The 26,092-nt window shown below is 35.2% G+C and overlaps 1 protein-coding gene across 3 annotated transcripts in view; it reads right to left on the reverse strand.

Annotated features, from left to right (window-relative positions):
• LOC106875235 (follistatin-related protein 5) overlaps positions 1-26,092 on the reverse strand; it is a 368,722-nt gene that overhangs the window by 36,329 nt on the left and 306,301 nt on the right. For all 3 annotated transcript variants that reach the window (XM_014923295.3, XM_014923296.3, XM_052966672.2), the window contains exons 7-10: positions 23,370-23,530; positions 16,689-16,806; positions 11,612-11,770; positions 2,093-2,236 (exon numbers count right to left, since the gene is read on the reverse strand). In XM_014923295.3, coding sequence (XP_014778781.1) covers positions 2,093-2,236; positions 11,612-11,770; positions 16,689-16,806; positions 23,370-23,530 — 582 coding nt within the window. The remainder of the gene's footprint in view (positions 1-2,092; positions 2,237-11,611; positions 11,771-16,688; positions 16,807-23,369; positions 23,531-26,092) is intronic.

A 26,092-nucleotide genomic window follows, 5' to 3' on the forward strand; every position in this document is an offset into this window, starting at 1 on the left:
TGGTATTGAGCAGAATATTTGCTGTAGCCCATCTTTTATACCAAGATGAAACAATGTACATGATAACACTTGCAATCAGTTAAGATTAGAAGCCATGAGAGCCACAGCCTGGTACTGCATCCGGGCATTTATTGTTGCTATTATTATTATTATTATTATTATTATTATTGAGTGAGAGAGCAGTTCATGCCATCAAAGCTGGGATACAAATATACCAAGCACAATATAGCCATCATGACTACCTGTCTGATAAGAGTATTCCAGGCACATACATCACAACCATATTCCAATAAAATTCCTTTCTCTTCTCCTGACCTCACTTGAGTTACACAGTTTGTAAAATGGGAATATTATAAACATCAAGATGAGAGAGACAAGATTGTTGTTAAATTGGCAAGTTCAGATAAACAGAGGGCATTGTGATTTTCTTAAAAGTCAGAATCAGTTTGTAATGCAGTGAATAGAACTAAGAAATGGAAAATACTGCATATTAAAGGGGTTTGTCTCTCTAGAAGATAATATGTAAACACAAATGTCTCGTAAGCTCCAAAGTATTCTCACAGATAAATCTTCAGTTTAATCTTATGCTGTTTACTAAAGATTGTTTACAAATCTCTTTCTAGATGAACCACCAATCTATTTCAGGTAACATTCTTAGATGATCTGGTGCTAGGTAAACTGAGATGGCGGCAGAATTAAGAATATTATCCTATTACATAACAAAATACTAGACAAGAACTTCAGCTCTTTGAAATTGTAGGCTAAGACGGTATATGCTCAGTGATTTTCATTCAAGTGTTTTGGATATGGTTTCTTCTTCTTTTCTGATACCTGTAAAGATTATAAACCAAACTTACTCGTAATCTAGATGTCTTTTAGAGTGTCATACAATGATTCGGATACAATCCCAGAAAATCCATAACTTCAGGTCATATATCATCATCATCATGGTCGTTTAACGTCCGCTTTCCATGCTGGCATGGGTTGGACAGTTTGACTGAGGACTGACAAGCCAGAAGGCTGCACCTGGCTCCAATCTGATCTGGCAAAGTCTCTAAAGCTGGATGCCCTTCCTAACGCCAACCACTCCAAGAGTGTAGTGGGTGCTTTTATATGCCACCGGCACGAGGGCCAGTCCGGTGGTACTGGCAACAACCACACTCGAATGGTGCTTTTTATGTGCCACCTGCACATGAGCCAGTTCTGTGGCACTGGCAACAACCACGCTCGAATGTTGTTTCTATCTGTTAAGGCAGTAAGCTGGCTGAATCATTAGCACATTGGGTAAGGTGCTGAGTTCGAATTCCACTGAGGTCAACTTTGCCTTTCATCCTTTCAGAGTTGATAAAATAAGTACCAGTTGCATACTGGGGTTGATGTAATTGGCTTACCTCACCCCTGAAATTGCTGGCCTTGTGCCAAAACTTGAAAGCAGTATATCTACCACTTCCTTGATTACTAAAGAAATATTTAAATAATCACCCAGCATTTATAAGTACTTAACGAGCATCTTGATAAACTATCTCTGAAATTAATTATTTAGTGAGTCTCTCATTACTATGGTGAAGCCTATGTTTTGCTGATGAGATTTAATAAAATTGAAACATGTCCACTATTGTCTCCTACATTTCCTCAGATGATTAGAATAATGTTAGCTATTGATCATACAGCATCTTTTCCTCCCTGTAAATTCATTTTTAAAGTAACTTCTTCATACTAAATATAACAAATATTTTAACTGCGTGAATGATGAGATCTTAGATTACCAAAAGCACAAGCTCTGCTGGGCTTTTGTAGTTGCTGAGAGGTACCCAAGTGATTGAGACAGGCCAATTAGAAGGCCTCCATGATGATGAGAAAGCAATTTAGTTAAGCAATTAGGGTTAAGATAAAAAAGAATGGAACAATCAAGTGAATATTGGAAGCGCATTGTAACCATTGTTGTATAACCGCATCTGATGGTTTGGTTGATGATTTAGAAAAAAATATAGATTTTAAGTTTTATTGAGATTTCTGAAGGAATATATTAGAGCTTTGGATTTTAGTTCTTAATAAGATTATTTCTCAAATAAAAAATATATTTTTAACTTACCAAGGGACTCAGAGCTATTTGGATTTTGAATGAAAACTGTTGACACTCCTTGGGCTTTCCCTGCTTGATTTTCAGCAGTACATTTGTAGGCTCCAGTGTCTGTCAAGTAGTTGGCATTGTGAATCACCAAAGTTCCATTCTCATCTAATAAAAATAGAAAAGAAAGCATATAAAAGCAGGTTAGCATTAAACCCAAAATTTCCAATATTTTACCAAGAATTTAAATTGATATGTTCTGAGATTTTACCAGTCTCTTAAACAATATCCTTATTAACATCATCATTATCATCATCATCCATGCCAGTGACACACCTTGCTGGTAGCTTGTAAAAAGCACCCACTACATTCTCGGAGTGGTTGGCGTTAGGAAGGGCATCCAGCTGTAGAAACCTTGCCAGATCAGATTGGATTCTCATGCAGCCTCCTGGCTTGCCAGTCCTCAGAAATTGGACGTTAAACGATGATGATGATGATGATGATGTGCTCTGAGATTCTACCAGTCTGTTAGACAGTATTCTTAGCAACAATTTAACAAAGTGAAAAACATTAAATAGAATGGGAGGAAACAGGTTTTTGGAGTAAATAAATTGAGTTATTCAGTGATTTAGTTATATCTGGCTATAGTCTGGATTCTTGGGCAAAACAATTCCTTTCATGTTGTTCCAGTTCACACAGCTGGTAATAATGAGTAATCGTGTGAGAGACTAGCATTCCATCCATGGAAGAAACTATACACCAGAAAAACTAGGAAGCCAGCCCTAGGTTCCTTACAGAGTAACATGGACTAACACTATAGTTTGAGTTCAAATCTCACTGAGATCAATTATGCTTGTCCTCACTCTAGGGTCGATTAAATAAGAACAGTTAAATTATTAAGCTGGTTAAAACAAGAAACATCTTTCTTTGAATTTGTGATTTTATTCAGCTAAAAATTTAGAACTCCCATTTATTGGTAGAATAGGATTATATCACATCGACAATCATCAATAAATTCCTTGCATATGTGTGTATACACACACACACACACACAATTTATAATTTATGGGGCTATACTGACTTCAACAACAAGTGTACTAAATGTGTCTGTTACTGCAGCTTCTGCTTTGCTGATAAGTATTACATCCTCAGTAACCTTAAATAACTTTAAAGTAGACACTTTAAATAAGAAATCCAAGTTGATGGATGCCATTATGAGTTTAAATATTACTTGGATAATTGAATGAGAAATATTGAAGTTGATTGAATCACTGAATCTCAAGAACAGCTTAACGGAAAGTTTATAGAACAACATCCTACATACAAAACATTATCCTATATACGTATATTATATATACACACACACATAATATATTAAAGAATATTCTACATTTGTATTGGATCCTGTGTAATTTATTGCTTCTGGTAAATCAACAGATTCATACATATATATATATATATATATATACACACATAAATACAGTGTGTGAGTGTATGTGTGCAGTGTGGTTGCTAGTATTATTCCAAATAAAGTATTTTTTTTTAAGAACAAAGCGAAAATTACACTGTATCTGGGGTAAAGACAAACATATCATATTTGATACGGTTCCAGCTAAAAGCATTCCATTCCATAATATTTTATAGCTATATTGATATGTCTGATCCTCAGACAGGATTTTGGTTGGAGCAAATTACTTTTTATTCCGTTTCCCCAGCTCTGTTGACTTACAGTTTGTCATGCATACGTAGGATGTTTATCGACAGACGTTCAGCTTATTCGTTAAACAGTTGTTTTAGATTTGGTGTATCAACCAGGTTTGATACATCTCATAAAATCATAGAAGGAGTATTTATTGTCATGACAGCAGTTATCAATTAACTCTGACTTCTTATTTATAGTGTCTGTAGTAACCAGTACAATTAGTACAGATATAGTGGTAGTTTCAGATAGCAGTAGATATCAATGTATTTTAAATGCTAATATATGGCTGAATAGCATTATGGTGCTTCGTTTGTTTTCATGTATAAAAATGGATTTATGATTTAAGTACTAGCTTTCGAAACAAACCTTCAATATAGAATTTAATAGGTTATGCATTTCTATCAGCTTTGGGAGTAGTTCAGTAAATTTCCCTTGTGGTTGTAAAGGAGAATTTTATTACAAGCCTTAAGTGCAGGCAAAGCCCTCATCACCAGAGCCGTTGTGATTGAAAAGCCACATTATAATCCTGATGATAAAAGTATTAATATAATGATGCATGTTAAAAAGATGGAGAGTCTGCATGGGTGAAACACATCAATGATCCAGTTGACGTCATGATGGGCTGTTTTCACAGAGCAGAGATCTGTGATCAACCAACCTAGATAAATAATGACGATTCATCCTAGATAAAGTCAAATCCAGATTTAACACCTTCTATTAATCCGAGGGTTTCTGCTTTATGCATTTCTCTGCATCTATTTTTAATCATTCCCAGGGGATCCATAATAGTTATTGTTTGTTTTTAATCCACGCATTCTGTTCAAAACCATTTCAAAAGCTTTGTTTCTCTAATTTCTCCGTTTCTTTTGGAAGTACATGCTAAGAATTATTATTATTATTATTATTATTATTATTATTATTATTATTATTATTATTATTATTATTATTATTATTATTAAGGTGGTGAGCTGGCAGAAACATTAGCACACTCTTTACGTTCTGAGTTCAAATTCCACTGAGGTCGACTTTGCCTTTCATCCTTTCAGGGTCAATAAATTAAGTACCAGTTGTGTACTGGGGTCGATCTAATTGACTGGCCCCCTCCCCACAAATTTTGGACCTTGTGCCTAGAGTAGAAAAAAATAGTATTATTGTTGTTGTTGCTGTTGATGTTATTGAGACAGCACCCCGGCAGAATGGTTATTGTGTTGTACAAAACATTTGGCAGGGTTTCTTCCAGATCTTTACAATCTGAGTTCAAATTTCACCATTTGATAAAATAAAGTACCAGTCAAGTGCTGCTGGGGGTCGCTGTCATTGAATTTCCTCCCTCCTAAAATTACTGGCATTGTGCCAAAATTTGAAATTATTATTATCATTGTGGTTTTTGTTGTTGTTGCTGTTGTCTTGTTTTATATGAGCTGTTCCCAGTCTCGTCCAGAAATTTTCAGTAAAATCAAGCTGGATATTTTACTACGGTTGTTATTTATGAGTAGTAATGATATGTTTCTGGGAAAGACAGCCAAATATTAATCATGTCAGACATAGGTTCTTGTGCCTGGCTTTACCCTCCACCTGGGCTCCTGAGCAAAAGAATGAATAGTTTCATATATACAGCTCAAGGATAACATTCGCAGACAAAATAGTGGACAGAATCACAAAAAAAATTCAGGGGAATAACAATAATAGGCTTTTCTCTCAACGAATGTGCTTGTTAGGCAAACCAACAGACAGAATGCTAATAAAAAAAACCAAATTCTAGAGAATACTGATAATAGACTTAGATCTCAACTGCCTTATTTGTTCACCCAGATCATTACTTTCTTCATCATTTCCAGCAGTTTGATTGTCTGAATCAACTCTCATTGCCAGCATAAGTTTAAACTCTTTGTCCAAAGAATAAATACCATCAATAATTTCCTCAATTGTAAAGAGTCTAGGCCTTGCTCATTTAGCAAATGAAGTGTTGGGTTTGTCACAATCCCACACTCATTTCATTGAAAATGTCTGCTTTTTTTTTCTTTTCAATTAAAACCCAAAATAAATAACATCTATGGGTGACACCATTAACAATGAGTCATAACATCTATGGGTGACACCATTAACTATGAGTCATAAGTACACTTGACTACAAAGTTGCAAATTGATCGTTTGTCTAATTCTAGTATTTTATCTTCTGTTTCTATGTGTGTTGATCATCATCATCATCGTTTAACGTCCACTTTCCCTGTTAGCATGGGTTGGAGCTAGCATCATTACTGCTTTAATGGGAATCCTGTAGAGATTATGTTTAAAGTATTCCAGGAACACGATGCCAGGAACACAGATTGATTTGTTAAAAGTTTATTGTAATATTTGCACTTTCAAAAATAAAAGTTTCAGACATTCTCACATTGACAATTTCTTTTTGTTTCTAGGATGTGTGTTGTACCCATAAGAACAATCTTTTGTAGTTCCAATACTTTGGGATTTCCTGGTATTTGGCCATATTGTTTAAGAATGCCATTTGATATTATCTACAAAAAAGCCCCAAAGAAAACACATTCTTTGATGTGACATTTTTGAGATTTCTCTTTCAAAGTTTTTGTACTTACATAATTTTACAAACGTTTTCAGAAAAGTGTTGCAGTCAACCAGGATTGACTTCCCTATAAGCAAATATATTCAGCCAATGTGATTCTTCACCACAATATCCAGTCTAACAGCCTGAATAGCACAATCAATTTGAATACTAAAGTCTCAAAACATGGGAATGTCTTATATTCCGCTACTTTGGCAGTCTTAGTTCTCCAGCAGCTCTCATTATTATTATTATTATTATTATTATTATTATTATTATTATTATTATTATTATTATTATTATTATCATTATTATTATTATTGCCTTTCTACAGCTTCTATGCTGGAGATGTACTACAGTGTCAGCTGTTCACTACTGGTGAACTAAAGTAACACCCCTTATTTTTCGAGCACCTTCTGGAGTATTTGAGCGGTTCCAAGCGGTGCTGTTTTCTGCAAGTGTTCCACTCTTTTTGCAGCCCCTATTTGTTCCACATACTTCTTGTAATTTTTGCTCACTGTTCCCAGGGCTCCGACAATTATTGGTACTACTGCTACCTTTTTCATCGACCACAACTGCTTAACTTCCCAAGCTAACCTGTCATACCTATCGATTTTTCTTTCTTCCTTATCGCATACCTTGTTGTCAGCTGGGCATGCTATATCTATGATCCAGTATAGTTTGTTTTCTTTCTCAATTAAGACTATGTCTGGCTTCCTATTCTCTATCTCATGGTCACACTGATTATTATTATTATTATTATTTTATGTTTGACTTTTGCTTTGCATTTGTACAAGTTAGCTCCAAGTCTCACCCAGAGACCTCAAGAGACAACAGGTTAGAAGTTCATGTTGGTGTTATACCTATGGTGCCATATATTTGGTTTTATATAGTGTTGTTGTAGAGAATGTTTAAGAAACCATAAGAAAATTATGTGTTTGTTTTAAAATTTGACATTACATAGACAGTATTTTATGTAGGATATGGGCAGTTCCCATGATTTGCACTATCTTTTGAATTTCTGCCATTTTGGGGTTTCCTGGTGTCTGAGCTAGGTAGCAATCAGCCCCTTTTGCTATCATTCCTATTATTATTATTATTATTATTACTATTATCATTATTATTATTATTATTGTTCAGTAGTTTTATTTTTATAACGTGCTTTCACTTCACTACCGAGCGCAGCTCTGTGCACCTTGGGTATATGAGGATGTGTGCTATGCCCAGTAGTGCAATTTTCTGTATGTTATATATATTTGTAAGTCTTGGTGTTTTTGTCGTGTATTTGTCTGAATATTTTTTATTATTATTATTATTTTATGTTTGACTTTTGTTTTGCATTTGTACAAGTTGGATCCAAGTCTCACCCAGAGACCTCAAGAGACAACAAGTTAGAAGTTCATGTAGGTGTTATGCCTAGGGTACCATATATTTGGATTTGTACAGTTTTGTTCAAGTGAATGTTTAAGAAACCATAAGAAAATTATGTGTTTGCTTTAAAATTTGAGATCACATAGACATTATTTTACGTAGGATATGGGCAGTTCCCATGAGCACTATCTTTTGAACTTCAGACATTTTGGGGTTTCCTGGAATCTGATTTAGGTAGTAATCAGCCCGTTTCGCTGTCATTCCCAGGGCACCTATGACAATAGGTATTGTTTTCGTCTTCAGATTCCACATTTTGCTAATTTCTATTTCAAGATCTTTATATTTGCTCAGTTTTTGGTAGGTCTTGACAGATACGTTTATATCGATTGGGACAGTCATATCAATGAGGAGGCATGATTTTTGTCTGAAGTCTTTCAGTATGATGTCTGGCCTATTTGCGTCTATCTTTCTGTCAGTTTGAATGGTGAAGTTCCAGAGGAGTGCAATGTGATCATTTTCAAGTACTGGGGGTGGTTTGTGTTCCCACCAGTTTTTATCAAGGGGCAAGTCCAGGTTTTTGCATATTACCCAGTGAATATATTGTGCAGCTCTATCATGCCTGTTGAGATACTCTGTAGGCGCAAGCAGACTGCACATGGAGACAAAATGATCGATGGTCTCATTTTGTTGTTGGCATATACGACATAATGGGGAGCTGCCATTCTTTAATATGTTGGCCTGGTAGTTCTTTGTAGGTAGGCATTGATCTTGGGCTGCTATGATAAACCCCTCTGTTTCTGATTTCAAGCCAGAGGCCATTAGCTATTGATGGGTAAGGGCTTTGTCAATATCTGCATTATTCGCTCTCTTTGGGTATTTGCCATTGAGAGGTTTTCCATGCCATTTTTCAGTCATAATATCTAAGGCAGCAATTTTAGCACGGTTATTATTATTATTATTATTATTATTACTACTACTACTACTACTACTACTAATATTATTGTTATTATTATTATTATTATTATTCAGTAGTTTTATTTTTATAACGTGCTTTCACTTCACTACCGAGCGCAGCTCTGTGCGCCTTGGGTATGTGCTGTGGTTTGCTGTGGTGCTCTTATGTTTACTGTATTGAAAGTGTTTTGCGTAGAATGTGTGCAGTACCCAGTAGTGCAATTTTCTGTATGTTATATATATTTGTAAGTCCTGGTGTTTTTGTTATGTATTTGTCTGAATATTTTTTTATTATACCTAAGGCACCTACTATGATAGGAATTGTTTCTGTTTTTAGATTCCACATTCGAGTTATCTCTATTTCCAGGTCTTTGTATTTTGAAAGTTTTTCCATTTCTTTTAGAGAAACGTTGTCATCTGCTGGTATTGAAACATCAATTAGAAGGCATTTTTTTCCTTCATGATCTTTGACAACTATATCTGGTCTATTTGCCTTAATTTCTCTATCTGTGTGTATTGGCATATCCCAGAGTATGGTTGCTTTCTCGTTTTCTGTGACCTTTTCTGGCGTGTGTTTATACCATCTTTTTTCTGTTGCTATTCCATGATGTTGGCATAGCTTCCAGTGTATATAGGTCCCAGCTCTGTCGTGTCTGTGAATATATTCCTTCTTAGCCAGGACTGGGCAGCCAGAGATAATATGATTTATTGTTTCTTGTCGATCTCCACATATTCTACAGTTACTTGTTATATTTCTTTTCATTATGTGTTTTTGGTAATTTCTGGTGGGGAGGCTTTGGTCTTGTGCAGCAATTAAAAATCCTTCAGTCTCTGCTTTGAGTCCTGAGCGTCTCAGCCATTGCTGGGATTTTTCTCTGTCTATTTCTTTCGCATTTAGTTTAGCCCAGTATTTACCATGTAGGGGCTTTTCTTGCCATCGTTTTATCATGGTCCGTTGCTGTTCTAGTTTTAGTTTGGATTTCATTTGTTTTATAGCTTTTGTTGTTTCTTCTTCTTCTTCTTCGTATTTGTTAGGTAGATTGATTTCTTGTTTGTATTTGTCAGCTTCCTTAAATACTGAAAACAGTTTTTTGTTTTGCTCGTGTTTTGTGGCTATTTGTATTAGTTTCCCTTGCTTCTGGAGTAGGTATTTTTGCAGTCCTATGGTGGTTATTTTATAATAGTTTTCTAGCTGTATAAGACCCCTGCCACCTTCTGTGCGTTGTATATATAGCCTTTCTATGTCAGATTTTGGGTGGTGCATCCTATATCCTGTCATTATTTTTCTTGTTTTCCTGTCTATTTTACATAGTTCGTTTAGTGTCCAGTTAAGGATGTTGTAGCTGTAGCTTATAACTGGGACAGCTAAAGTGTTGATACCCATTATCTTGTTTTTAGCATTGAGCTCTGTTTTTAGTATTGATCTAACTCGTCTATAGTACTCTTTCTTTATTTTTTCTTTCATTTGTGTATGTTGTATCCTATCTAGTTCATTGACTCCTAAATACTTATATGGTTGGCTTTCGTCTAGTTCTCTTATTTCATTGGCTTTATCTAGTGTTATATTGCTACTTTTAACTAATTTTCCTCTTTTCAGGGTTGCTTTGGCACATTTTTCTAATCCGAATTTCATTTCTATTTCCTTGGTAAAGCCGTGTACTGTCTGTAGTAGTGTTTCTAGCTCTTTGTCGTTTTTTGCATATAATTTTAGGTCATCCATATATAGAAGGTGGCTGACTGTTTTTCCATAGCATTTGTAACCGCATCCAGTTCTATTTAGCAATTCTGTTAGAGGTGTGAGTGCCAGGCAGAACAGGAGTGGAGAGAGCGTGTCTCCCTGGAATATTCCTCTTCTAATGGGGATGGCTTTCGTTTTCACAAGTCCCTCTTTTGTTTGGAGCTGTAGCACTGTCTGCCATTTGTTCATTGAGTGCTCTATGTATTTTATGATAATTGGTGCCACATTGTTTATGGCTAGTGTTTCCAGAATCCACGTGTGGGGAACACTGTCGAAAGCCTTTTGGTAGTCCACCCAGGCCATACTGAGGCCTTTCTTCTTTCTGCGGCTGTCTTCAGTTATGGCTTTATTGATCAATAATTGATCTTTACAGCCGTATGAGCCCTTGCAGCATCCCTTCTGCTCTTCTGGAAACAGGTTGTTATTTTCCAGGTGTTTACTCACTCTCTGTGATATTATTGCAGTAAAGGCTTTGTAGATCGTAGGGAGACAGGTTATATATTATTATTATTATTATTATTATTATTATTATTATTATAATTATTATTATTAGTAGTAGTAGTAGTAGTAGTAGTAGTATTATTGTTATTATTATTATTATTATTATTATTATTATTATTATTATCATTATTATTATTATCATTATTATTATTATTATTATTATTATTATTATCATTATTATTATTATTATTATTATTATTATTATTATTATTATTATTATTATCATTATTATTATTATTATCATTATTATTATTATCATTATTATTATCATTATTATTATTATCATTATTATTATTATTATTATTATTATTATTATTATTATTATCATTATTATTATTATTATTATTATTATTATTATTATCATTATTATTATTATTATTATTATTATTATTATTACCATTATTATTATTGTTATTATTATTATTAAGGTGGTGAGCTGGCAGAACTGTTAGCACAATAGACGAAATGCTTAGCAGTATTTCACCTGTCACTATGTTCTAGGTTGAAATTCCACCCAGGTCAACTTTGCCCTTCACCTTTTCGGAGTCAGTTGAACATTGGGGACCAATGTAATCGACTCGTCCCCCTCCCCCAAAACTTGAAACCATTATTATTATGGTTATTATCATCATCTTTTATCATTATCTCCTTCACTTAAAGAAATAAGCTTAAACAATTCTTCAAACCCAAAAAAGGCCGTGTGGTGTTAATACTCACGTTGTCTAATGTAATGTTTGGCATTGTTTGGCAGCGGCATTTCATTTATCTCCCAACTCAGCTCCGGACGAGGAATTCCTTCGGCATGGCACTTGAGTACGACATCCGAATGAGATTTGTGTAGCTGGGTTGAAGGAGACACCATTACTTTGGGTGGCACTGTAAATTAAAGAATTGGAATGCGTGAGAAAATATTAAAACACTTTTGGGAACAAAGTAAATAAACAATTTATATAAATACAAGGATTCCATGACTAATACTGATTTTATACATTTATTATTCACTAGAACATTCCTTAGCAACGTATATATCATCATCATCATCATCTTTCTACCATCCATTTTTTATGCTGGCATGAGTTGGATGGTTTGACAAAAGCTGGCAAGCCAGAGGGCTGCACCAGGCTCCAGTCATCTTTTTGGCATGGTTTCTATGGCTGGATGCCCTTCCTAATACCAACCACTCTACAGAGTGTACTGGCTACTCTTTGCAGCACACCAACATGGGTGTTTTATGTGGCACCAGCATCCACAGGGTCACTAAGTAGCCTGCAAGACATAGACTTCTTAGCTAAGAGACGGAGAGGAACCAAGAGAAGTGGCTATGTGCTTATATATGTATATATATATATATAATTGTATGTTGTATATATATAATCATATAATTGTAAATGAGGGGAAGTAAAAAATTATCCACACTTTTGCCATAACATATCTTTATTATTGCCACACTACCTTCTACACATGTGTGCTTATAGTTGTTACTTTTGTGGTCATGTGATCAACGTTTGAGCCTGATCGCACCATTTTTTTGTTTGGTTTTACAGTGTAAGCATGGCTGCTCCACTCACAATGTGCACCAAAGAAGAACAAAAAGCAGTGATCCAATTTCTCTGGTCAGAAGATGTGTCCAATTGAGTTTTGAGGTGCTGGAACACCCTGTCTACAGCCCAGATCTCGCCTCTTCTGACTATCATATCATTGGACTGCTCAAAGATGGTTTACGAGGTCATTGATTTCCTATGGATAAGGATGTGAAGGAAGCGGTGCATAAATGGTTGCATGACCAACCGGAAACCTTCTTCTTGGAGGGAATATGCAAGCTTGTGGACCACTGGACCAAGTGCATCAAAAACGAAAAGGGACGATATGGGAAAATGACGTACTGGTTTGTCCCCTGCTTTTGTGTAAATACATTGAAAAAACAAGAATGTGTATAGTTTTGACTCTCCTTCATATATATTAATTGTTTGGAATATCTCAAAGTACACACATAAAACCAAAGGAATCTCAAAACCATTATTTAATGCTATTGTCAATAGATGTATGTGTGTGCTTCAAGGCATTCAAAAAGATAATTGTTTCAGATTCTCTCAGAAGTTTATAAAATACTTAAGATGTCAGCATTGTGCGTGTGTGAGTGCATGTGCGTGTGTGAGTGCATGTGTGTGTGTGTGTGTGTGCATATTTGTGTGTGTCTTTTGTTTGTTTAACTTTCATTGTTCCATGTTAGCATGGGTTAGACAAGGTGAGTGTTTGCGGTAGAACTATTCTAAACGGATGCACTTCTTGACACCAATCTTTCATTGCTCTTCAAGTGAAGCAGGTTTTGTTGTTGAAGAATTCAAAAGCAACGAACTGTATTATGATTGTCTGCAAAGGAAATGTCAGCAAATGGCAGCGATTGTCACGCAGCTAAAAATGGTAACATTTGCTTATTGCAGACTGTCAGCAATCACCCCCCCCCCACACACACACACCCACACACAGTAGGCTTCTTTCAGTTTCCATCTAACAAATTTCCTCACAAGGCATTGGTTGATCACAATACAGTGGAATTGAGCCTCAAGCCACAAGGCTGAAAAGTCGATTTCTTAACCACACACCTATGCATTTGTACATGAAGAGAGAGAGAGAGAGGAAGAGAGAGACAGAGACAGATAGACAGACAGACAGAGACAGAGAGAGGCTGAAAGAAGGAGAAAGAGAAGGAGAGAGAGAAAGAGAAAAGGAAAGAAAGAATTGATGTATAAACATGAAAAACTAAAATTAAATCCATAATAATTAAGAGCTCAATTAATAGATCCAACACATTATTAGAATGCAGTGAATCCAAATGGAGAAGACTTGCAATGTAGAAACCTAATCAGTTAAAACGATCTTTGAATACAACCATATTGAGGATTAAAAATGGAGGAGACAGAAATTGGAGTTTATGCTTTAATGGTACTCAACATCTATAGAGTACCATTAAGTCATGAATGTGGAGAGAAATGAGTTCTACTTTTATTCCAAACACACGCACACACACACACACACTCATTTGATCTGTGTGTGGAGGAGGGGTTAGAAAGCTCATTTTGCAATCAAGTAGTTTTGGTTTTAATCCCACTGTACAGCACTTTGTGTCGTCTACTTTAGCCCTTGGCTGATCAATGCCTTGGGAGAGAATTTAAGAGATGGTAGATGTCCATTGTATGTGTGTGTGTGTGTGTGTGTGTGTGTGTGTGTGTGTGTGTGTGTGTGCGTGTGTGTGTGCATGTGAGTATGTCTGAACTTGTGTTTGTCCCCTTCACAGCTTGACAACTGGTGTTGCTTTGTTTATGTCCCCCCCTCCCCCATAACTTTAGGGTTCAGCAAAAGAGACCGATAGAATAAGTACCAGACTGAATAAAAGTACAGGAGTCAATTGGTCACAGCAGTCAAGGAGATGAGAACTGATTGAAAATCTGCTCAAAGGGCTGCCCTGAAGGACCCAGGAATATACCAACAAATGGTGAATGCAGCAAAACACTCCTACAGTCCATGGCCTCCACACCTGACCTAACCTGACTAAAAGTAAGGACTTCATTTGAGAATAATACCTTAACTGATTAATAGACGAAGGACTTTGTTTTAAAATAGGATCTTATCAAATTAGTGTCCTTAATCTGGGTTTATGAAAAGTGGAGTCATGGATTTAACAGTGTCTCATTTAATTTATTTGAAGGAATATGTTTCCCTACATAATTTAGGAAACGCTAATGCTACCACCATCACCAGCACCACTACCACCACTGGTACTACTAATGCTGCTGCTGTTGTTGTTGTTGTTGTTGTTGTTGTTGCTACTTTTATCGAACAGAAACCTTTGAAGTTTTATATCGCGTACTAAATAGATGAGAAAATCAGTTAATAAAATTCATTTTCATACTGCATATTTTGAAAACGTGAGATAAAAGAATATGCGTGTGCATATTTATGCACATAGATATAGATATTCATATATATATACATATATATATATATATATATATATATATATATATATATATATATATATATATATATATATATATATATATATATATATATATATACATATATATATATATATATATATATATATACATGTATATATATATATATATACATAGATATATATATACATACATATATATATATGTATGCATATATACATATATTTGTACCACATACATAAACTTGTATATATATATATATATATAAATATATACAAACACATATATACATACTACATGCTTACACATACATACTACAGACACATACATAGGCATACATGCACACATATGCACAGGTACATATATGCATTCAGATACACACACACTCAGGTAAAGCACACACGTGTGCATCAAGTATGATGAAAAAATACGTTTTTCAATGATTAAAACAGAAACATTAAAGTCAAGCTTAAAACATCAAATAAGCAAATAGAGAAAATAAAAAGATTTTTCAGGGTAAAAAAAAATGTATGTTCTCTTATGTATTTATTTAATGTAGCTGACATTTTATGACGAAAATGAAGGGGAATAATCCTTGAACGAAAGACAGAGAAAAAGAGAAAAGAAAGGAAAAGAAGAAGAAGAAAAGAAAAGGGAAAAGGGAAAAAAGAGGATTGCTAAGGTAAAACAACAACAAAAAAAATATACGTCCATGTCATAGTTTTTGATATTTTCAAAGCTTGAAGTTCATCTTTGAAACAACACTTTCAATACACGGCGCTAATGCTATCAAATTGACAAATCTTGTCAGTTTGGGAAGATAGCAAATTCTTCCGCATTGAAATATAACAAACAGAACAGATGGAACTATTTAGAAAAGGATGGTATTCAAACTGAAATTATTTAATGATAAAATAATTAGAAATAAATAAAATTCCAGATGTTCGTTTCCCCCCCCCCCCCGACCGTGTGGTTTTTGGGTTCAGTCCCACTGTGTGACATCTGTGGCACCTTGGGTTAGTGTGTCTTCTATTATAGCCCCAGCCAATCAAAATATTATGAAAGGATTTGGTGGATGGAAAAGCAAGAGGAGTATGCAGAGATATATATATGAACAAATAAGAAATAGTGGCACAACAAGGTACCAGTGTTTGCTGGAAATAACAGTCACATAACCGTATGATGCTATTGTAAAGCTTCACTGAATGTATAGCAGCAAAGAAGTATGTACGCGGTGAATATAAAAAGTTTTTGTCTTACCTCTAGAGGAATGGCAAAGAAATATGGATAACCTAGTACTCAAGTTTTATATTCAAGCATGCATACATATATACATCAAAATCAAATAGATATTGTAGTTGTGATCCCCGTGCTGGTGGCACATAAAAAGCACCATCCGAGCGTGGTCATGGCCAGCGCTGCCTTAATTGGCGTCCATGCCAGTGGCACGGAAAAAGCACCAACCAATTGTGGTTGTTGCCAGTCTCCTCTGGTCCCGTGCTGGTGGCACGTAAAAAGCACCCATTATACTCTCAGAGTGGTTGGCGTTAGGAAGGGCATCCAGCTGTAGAAACTCTGCCAGATCAGATTGGAACTTGGTGCAGCCTCCTGGCTTCCCAGACCCCAGTCAAACAGTCCAACCCATGCCAGCATGGAAAATGACGTTAAACGATGATGATGATGATGATATATATATATATATATATATATATATATATATATATGTGTGTGTGTGTATGCATGTATGTATGTATGTACGTTTGTTTTTATGTTCCGAGTCACAACACAAAGGGTCCATTCTTTTAATTACAGGTAAAAAGGAAAACCCTTCTACTTACTGTGTACTTTGAGTACATGTGTCTGCTTAATGCTGGCGTCCTCTTTGTCATGGCAAGAGTAATTACCAATATGGTGGATACCAATGCTACTGATGTACAAAGAACCATCATCAAAAACCTAAAAGAAAACAAATGAGAAAATTACAGGGGAAAGATTTATTAAAAAGATTTATTGAATGGATTCATTAAAAGGACACCTCACTGATGTTGGTGCTACATAAAAAGCACCTAATCCACTTTGTAAAAATGGCTTGCAATAGGAAGGGAATCCAGCCATAAAAATCATGCCAAAGCAGCAAACCTCTTATGGAATATCCCCTCAATCCCCTCTACTGCATATACTCCCCACCCTACTTTTCCCAGGGTGTAGGTCATCTCTCTCTCTCTCTCTTTCTCAGTCTGACTGTCTATTTTTCTTTCTAATTCTCTCCCACCTTCCCCTCCTTACTTGTCCTCTATCATAAGACAGCAATCTCACCCTCTTCCCTGCCCCTATTATATTCTAACTGCACACCTGGCCCATGGTCACTCCTCTTAGTTCCACTTCCTCTCTCAGCTGAGAAGACTTGCCGACCCTACTGGTGCTGGCGTCACATAAAAATAACCCAGTACACACAGTGAAGTGGCTGGTGTTAAGAAAGACATCCAGCGATAGAAAGTTGCCAAAACAGACAAACAGAGCCTGGTGTAGCCCTCTGGCTTGCCAGCTGTTGTCAAACCTTCCAACCCATGCCAGCATGGAAAACGGACGTTACATGATGATGATGAGGGGTTAGTTTCTTTTTAGCTTTTTTTTCTAAAGTTTTACTCTTAATTGGAAAGGTAATAAAACGTATGACAGGGCTTAGTTTGTTTCCCTATATTCTAGCTTTCAAATCACACAAATGGTAATTCAACAGTTTATTTAACTAAGGTCAGTGATATAAGTATCTGTACTAATACTGGAATAGGTTAAATTAATTAGATATTGCCAGTGCTGCCTGACTGGCTCCCTGTGCCAGTGGCATGTAAAATTTATATTAATCAAAGGACATGCTGAGTATGACTACCTGCTGGAAATAACAGTCAAAACTTATTTAAACTGCTGAAAAATAGCACTGACGATAACTACAGAAATCAACCGTCTTCGAGCATACAGGTTAAGAAAATTATTCAACATACCAATATAGCATCCAGGTGTATATTTTCTAGTATTTGAACTTGTGTTAGTTTTCGGTAGCTTAAATAAGAGTTTTGACTGTTATTTCCAGCAGGTAAACATACTCAGTATGTCCTTTGATTCATATAAATTTTAATATTTCAACAATTTAATGTTTTTTTTTTGCGGGGGGGGGGGGGCTGCAGTCGTCTATATCATTAATTCTGTTATTATCAATTTAATTATTTTATCTCAGAAAATAATAGAGTAAATAGTATCTTTGCAAATACTTTCTGCTAAATTATTTGCTCCGTATTGGAATTATATTTATATATTATATATACACGAGTAAGCAAATAAATGCAAAACAAGGGGTGTAGGGGAAATATTGCTCAAATACCGAAGGCAGAGTAACATACTTTTTTATCAAAACTGTAAAAAATCACAAAAAAAAAAACATCGCAAAGAGAGTAGCACTCAACCCATTTGTTAGATGTTAGATATACTTTTGATAATAGCTTGAGCCAGCCCCAAGTATCTGCTCAGATGGACTTGTCCTATTCACCCACAGAACTTAGAGCCATGTGGAGCTGAATCAGACTTTTATTTAAGATATATATATATATATATATTGTCTTTACATATATATATTCTTACACGCACATACACGTATTATACACTTAAAGTTAGGTACATATTCACAGATACATACACACATACACACACACACATACACACACACATATACACATACATATACATATACACACACATACATACATACACACATGCATACAAACACACAATCCATACATACATAGACACATACACACAATACATACATACATGCATACGCACACATACATACATGCATGCATATACATACATATGCACACACACACATACATACACGCATGCTACATACATGCATATACATACACACATGCATATATGCATATACATATATATATAGATACATACACACATACATACATGCATACATACATACATGCAAATACATGCATACACACACACAGACACACACACATACATACATACATACATACATACATACATACATACATACATGCATACACACATACATAAGCATACACGTATGTATACATATAGGCAGATAAGTGAAGTGCAGTGATCATTTGTGAAATTTGTTTCATCTATGATCTCATATCAGACCCTTATTCAAACTACAATTGAATACATACGCATGAAACCATTGGTATTATATTAACACTAACACAATTCAATTAGAAAAAAAAATTATTCATCCACCTATGCAATATTGATTCCTCATTCTTTTATTTCACTATTAACATCTATATACACACATCCATATACATACATACATGCATACACACACACACACACACACACACAGATTTGTGTATGTATATATGCATGTGTGTATTCATGCGAAGCAAGGAAGTCATGCAACATAGTCACATAAAATAAAAAAGATAGACAGAGAATAATTTAAGAATTCAAGGTCAGTGTCTATACATAGGTTTATAAATACACAGGCATACATCTATACATGTATATATGTACATATATATATATATATATATATATATATATATATATATATATATATATATAAATATATATATATATATATATATATATATATAAATGTGTGTATATATATATATGTATGTATGTATATATATACGTATATATATATATATATATATATATATATATATATATATATATATATAAATATATATATATATATATATATATATATATATATATGTATGTATGTATATATATACGTATATATATATATATATATATATATATATATATATATATATATATATATATGTAGATATATATATATATATATATATATATATATATATATATATATGTATGTATGTATGTATGTATGTATGTATGTATGCATGTATGTTCTTTTCGTTCATTCTTTCTTTTACTTGTTTCAGTCATTTGACTGTGGCCATGCTGGAGCACCGCCTTTAGTAAAAAAATTGAGCCCAGGATTATTCTTTGTAAGCCTAGTACTTATTCTGTTGGTTCTATTTTGCCGAACTGCTAAGTTACGGGGATGTAAACACATCAGCATCGGTTGTCAAGCGATGTTGGGAGGGACAAACACAGACACATGCATATATATATATACATATATATATATATATATGTATATGTATATATATATATATATATATATACATTTACATCCTCTGGGAAAATTTTGGAATGAGTACAGCAATGAATTCCGGGTAGAGGTAGGGGTCCACCAAGGTTCCGTCCTCAGCCCCCTCTTATTTCTCATAGTCCTCCAGGCAATCACAGAGGAGTTCAAGACAGGTTGCCCCTGGGAGCTCCTCTATGCTGATGACCTTGCCCTAATTGCGGAGTCACTATCAGAACTAGAGGAGAAGTTTCAGGTGTGGAAGCAAGGTCTAGAACTGAAGGGCCTTAGAGTCAACCTAGCTAAAACCAAAATCCTAATAAGTAGGAAGGTAGATAAAACACAAACCCCTTCAGGTAGATGGCCCTGCTCAGTATGTAGAAAAGGAGTAGGTAGTAACTCTATAAGATGTACCCGGTGCAAGCTATGGACACATAAGAGGTGCAGCAACATCAAAGGCAGGTTAACTAGCAAGTTAGTTTTTGTTTGTGGCAGATGTTCAGGTGCAATAAAGACTGTAAACAAACAGGAAACAACTTCTATCTCATTCCAGTGTGAAAAACTAGAGGTAGTCGATAGCTTCCGCTATCTGGGCGACCAAGTTAGTAGTGGGGGTGGGTGCGCTGAAAGTGTAGCTGCTAGAATAAGAATAGCCTGGGCAAAGTTTAGAGAGCTCTTACCCCTGCTGGCGACAAAGGGACTCTCACTCAGAGTAAAAGGCAGACTGTATGACGCATGCGTACGAACAGCCATGCTACATGGCAGTGAAACATGGGCTGTAACTGCTGAGGACATACGTAAGCTCGCAAGGAATGAAGCCAGTATGCTCCGTTGGATGTGTAATGTCAATGTGAATACCCGTCAGAGTGTAAGTATCTTGAGAGAAAAGCTGAACATTAGAAGCATCAGTTGTGGTGTGCAAGAGAGACGATTGCGCTGGTATGGACATGTGGTGAGAATGGATAAGGATAGCTGCGTGAAAAAGTGCCACACCCTAACAGTTGAGGGAACCCGTGGAAGAGGTAGGCCCAGGAAGACCTGGGCTGAGGTGGTGAGGCAAGACCTTCGTACATTGGGCCTCACCGAGGCGATGACTACTGACCGAGACCTTTGGAAATGTGCTGTGCGTGAGAAGACCCGGCAAGCCAAGTAAGATCGTTGCCAGTGCCCCTGGACTGGTTCTTGTGTGGGTGGCACATGAGATACACCATTTTGAGCGTGGCCGTTGCCAGTATCGCCTGACTGGCTCCCGTAGGATTTTCGAGCGAGATCGTTGCCAGTGCTCCTGGACTGGCTTGTGCGGGTGGCACATAAAAGACACCATTTCGAGCGTGGCCGTTTTCGTGCGGGTGACACGTAAAAGCACCCACTACACTCTCTGAGTGGTTGGCGTTAGGAAGGGCATCCAGCTGTAGAAACTCTGCCAAATTAGACTGGAGCCTGGTGTTGCCATCCGGTTTCACCAGTCCTCAGTCAAATCGTCCAACCCATGCTAGCATGGAAAGCGGACGTTAAACGATGATGATGATGGGCTTCTTTCAGTTTCCATCTACCAAATCCACTCACAAAGCTTTGGTCAGCCCAAGGCTATAATAGAAGACACTTGCCCAAGGTGCCACAGTAGTGGGACTGAACCCGGAACCCTGTGGTTGGTAAGCAAGCTACTTACCAGACAGTCACTCCTCCTTATATATATATTAAGAAAATAAGACAAGGTAGAAAATGCTAAATTAATCTTATAATGAAGAACATTTTAGTACTGGTTTCAGTCTGCGACATTTTCTACTTAGAGTAAAGCATAAGAAGCAATTAAATTGTGGAAAAATTAAAGGAAATGTTTTTTAAAAATATTTCCATAGTTTTCAAACGCAAGGGACATTTTCCTTTTTTCTGTCTGTCTCTGTCTCTCCTTTTTACTCTTGTGAGATCTTGGTATATAAGTAAAACAAAACCAAAACACTCTTCTTTTAATGTATTTATAAAAAGGAAAACTTAAACATACTCAGTTTTAAGAAAGTAGCATTTTCATTCTTCTTTTTCATAAATATGTACTTACTCATATGTTACCTCTACACATTTAAAAATATATATATATATATATATATATATAGGCGCAGGTTCAGTCCCACTGCGTAGCACCTTGGGCAAGTGTCTTCTACTATAGCCTTAGGCAAACCATAGCCTTGTGAGTGGATTTGGTAGATGGAAACTGAAAGCCCGTCATATAACTGTATATATATATATATATATATATATATATATATATATATATATATATATATATATATATATATATATATATATATATATATGTATATATATATATATGTCTATATATATATACATATATATGTGTGTGTGTGTTTGTGTGTCTGTGTTTGTCCCTCCAACATCGCTTGACAACCGATGCTGGTGTGTTTACGTACCCGTAACTTAAAGGTTCGGCAATAGAGACTGATAGAATAAGTACTAGGCTTACAAAGAATAAGTCCTGGGGCTGATTTGCTCAACTAAAGGCAGTGCTCCAGCATGGCCGCAGTCAAATGACTGAAACGAGTAAAAGAGTCAAAGAGTCAAAGAGTATATATATATATATATATATATATATATATATATATATATATATATATACAAATTAAAAGGGTAAAGGATTATCAATTTATTAATTAATAAATCAATTAACAATTAATAATTTTTACCAAGCCCATCGGTATGAAAGCACCATTATTGGTGGAGAACTTATTTAAAAGCTCATAAATATATATATATATATATATATACATATATATACATATATATATATATACATATATATATATATATATATATATATATATATATATATATATATATATATATATATATATATATATGTATATATATATCATCATCTTATATATATTTATATGTGTGTATGTGTGTGTGTGTGTATGTATGTATGTATATATAAATATATGTATGTATAGTTTATAAGGAATAATCTATCTTGTGAAATATGACACTCCCATTAGAAGTGATGAAACTCTATCCCTTTGCAGTTTGACTCTAGTGTTTGAATTATGTGAAATGCAATGTATCTCTGTCTCTCCACCAATTTATCACACTCCGCAGCAGTCAATGATTATTCATATGACACAATATATATTTTCTTTGGCACTGGCGCTGTTTCAGTTTTCCAGTAAATGTATTCTAAGAGCTTATCTAAGATAACTTTTAACCATTCTGCATCTACAACATGCTTTTCTTAAGAGGCATCTGTCAAAGATGTTTTATGTTTTCTCTTGAACTATTTCTTCAATGTGAAGGATCTTCTATTATGGTTTCTTTGGTTCCATCTACCAATAATAAATCTCGGCCAACTTACCATGATTTCTGGATTGTGGATTTTATGAAGATCAATATTATTTCGACGCCAAACTATTTCCGAAGAGCCTTTAATGCCGCACTTAATCTCTAGACCATTATCGACAGTGGCTAGTGTTGGAATTATGCGAAGTTTCTCATCAAGCAGTAGGCCAGGGACATCTAAGGAATAGAAATAAAGAATTTACAAAATATGCTGTCTTTCTTTCTTTCTTTGGAGGTGTGGAAATATGGCAAAAAATATAAAATGTCTCATAGCAGTAGATATAATTCTTATTTATTGGCAAGAAACAGAAAATGACGATAGCAGACAAACGAAAGAAAGAATTCCCAACATAAACACAAATAAAATAATGAAATCGTAACTTAATAAATACCCATGGTAATAGAACATAATGTAATATGGACAGTTAGAGGTGCAATAAAGCTGTCATGAGTGTGTTGGGCGTTTCGTAAAATGCTATTATGGCAGCTGTGGAGTTGGTGAATGGAAATGTATTTTTCAGGTTGTGTGAAGAATTAACGAACAACATTCCTGAGCAATTAGCAGAATACTTTAGTACAGCACATAGTGTTTCCTACATTGGTCTTTTACAAATACAAACAGCAATAATTACATTCTGGGGGGAGGTGGAAAAACCCGCACTGCGTCAAAACAAGTTACTTGTGAGATATTGTGTGAGCGCTTAGTTTGGTCTGTCGAAGAGCCTGGAGATGTCTGCACAAATGTCCCTGGCAAAAGTGGAGGTCCATTTTGCTCAGCCACCTTCAACACTCTTAGCTTGATGTGTCTCCCCAAGCATGGGTGTTACACTTTCAAGCAATTCTATAAACAATAGAAGTGGATGGAAATATTATAACCTAGTGTGCATGTGGAGCAGAGTTCAAGTTCAATCTGTGCCAAGTGGTTTCATTCACTCTGCAGACTTTAGCTCTGTTACCATAGCAACAGTCACAATAATTTTTATCACACCTCTTATATTGAAATTTCCTTTTCAGGTTATAAATGTTTTCTTTTTTTATTTTATTTTTTTGGTGTTAGAATACAGTTGGGTTAAGAACTGCCCTTCATCTATAAAGATCATATATTTCAGTAAAAAATAATGAGATTAACGTAGCAGAATAAATATTCTTTTCTACTCAAGGTACAAGGCCTGATATTTTTGGGAAGCGGGGCCAGTCGATAAGATCGACCCCAGTACGCAACTGGTACTTAATTTATCAACCCCAAAAGGATGAAAGGCAAAGTTGACCTCGGTGAAATTTGAACTCAGAACGTAACGACAGACAAAATACTGCTAAGCATTTCACCCGGTGTGCTAACGATTCTGCCAGCTTGGAGTAAATAATGTAAGGCATTTTATAGTTTATATCAATTTAATATTTTCCTTTCATTACTAAAAGGCGAAGTTGACCTTGGCAGAATTTGAACTCAGAACGCTAAGCATTTCACCTGGCATGCTAACGTCTCTGCCAGCTCACCACCTTATATTGATCAAAACATTTTTTTTTACACTAAGCACAAGGCCCAAAATTGTTGGGGAAGGGGACAGTCAATTAGATCGACCCCAGTACTCAACTGGTACTTAATTTATCGACCCCAGAGAGATGAAAGGCAAAGTCAACCTCACCAGAATTTGAACTCAGAACTTAAATACAGGTGAAACACTGCTAAGCATTTTGCTTGGTGTGCTAACAATTCTTTTCTACTCTAGGCACAAGGCCCGAATTTTTGGGGGAGGAGGCCAGTCGATTAGATCAATCCCAGTATGCAACTGGTTCTTAATTTATCGACCCCCAAAAGGATGAAAGGCATAGTCGACCTCGACAGAATTTGAACTCAGAATGTAAAGACAGACAAAATACTGCTAAACATTTCGCCCAGAGTGCTACCGATTCTGCCAGCTCGCCGTCTTTTAGTAGAATAAATATTGATAATAAAGAATTCTAGGTTGCCTTTAGTGGACTTAAATTGACTTTTCTAAGCTGAGTTATAATCATGCCATTACCAAAATAAAGATGAATATCATTAGCTTGGAAAGAAATTCTTCGTTTACATTGGATGACTGATAATGAGAAATAGAGGGTGAAGCATGAAGTGGAATCAAATTCTAGAGTTGGCAGAATTTATGCAAACATTGCATCACGATAATCTGGAGAGGAAAACTGTGGAAACAGGAATAAGGAAGGATTATGGCGCTAAAGAATTCGCTAAGTATCTGTCACCAAGATATAAGTGATTTATCAAAGAGAGCGTTATTAGAATACAAATTTCATCTCGTTAAAAGTATTGGGAACACTGAAGAAACGAAGTGAGCATATATATATATATATATATATATATATATATATACATATATATATACATATATACATGTGTGCGTATATATATATATATATATATATATATATATATAATCTGGGAGGATTATGATATACCTTATGGATATACATGTCTGGGACTAGTAACGTGCTCCTTTTATAATTAACTGAAATATAACTAATCTTACTTCTGTTATTAAAACACGATGTCAGCCAGGTTCCAGCATTAAGTGCTGAAGTGGGGTTCACCGGGATTATACTTAGCCCCTCAAATATTATTATTATTATTATTATTATTATTATTATTATTATTATTATTATTATTATTATTCCAGGTAGTGACCTGAATAATAATAATAATAATGATGTTGATGATGATAACATCAAAAAAATACCTTAGGA

Source organism: Octopus bimaculoides, chromosome 3 (genome assembly GCF_046866305.1).
Source record: "Octopus bimaculoides isolate indiv1 chromosome 3, ASM4686630v1, whole genome shotgun sequence".
Lineage (NCBI taxonomy): Eukaryota > Metazoa > Mollusca > Cephalopoda > Octopoda > Octopodidae > Octopus > Octopus bimaculoides.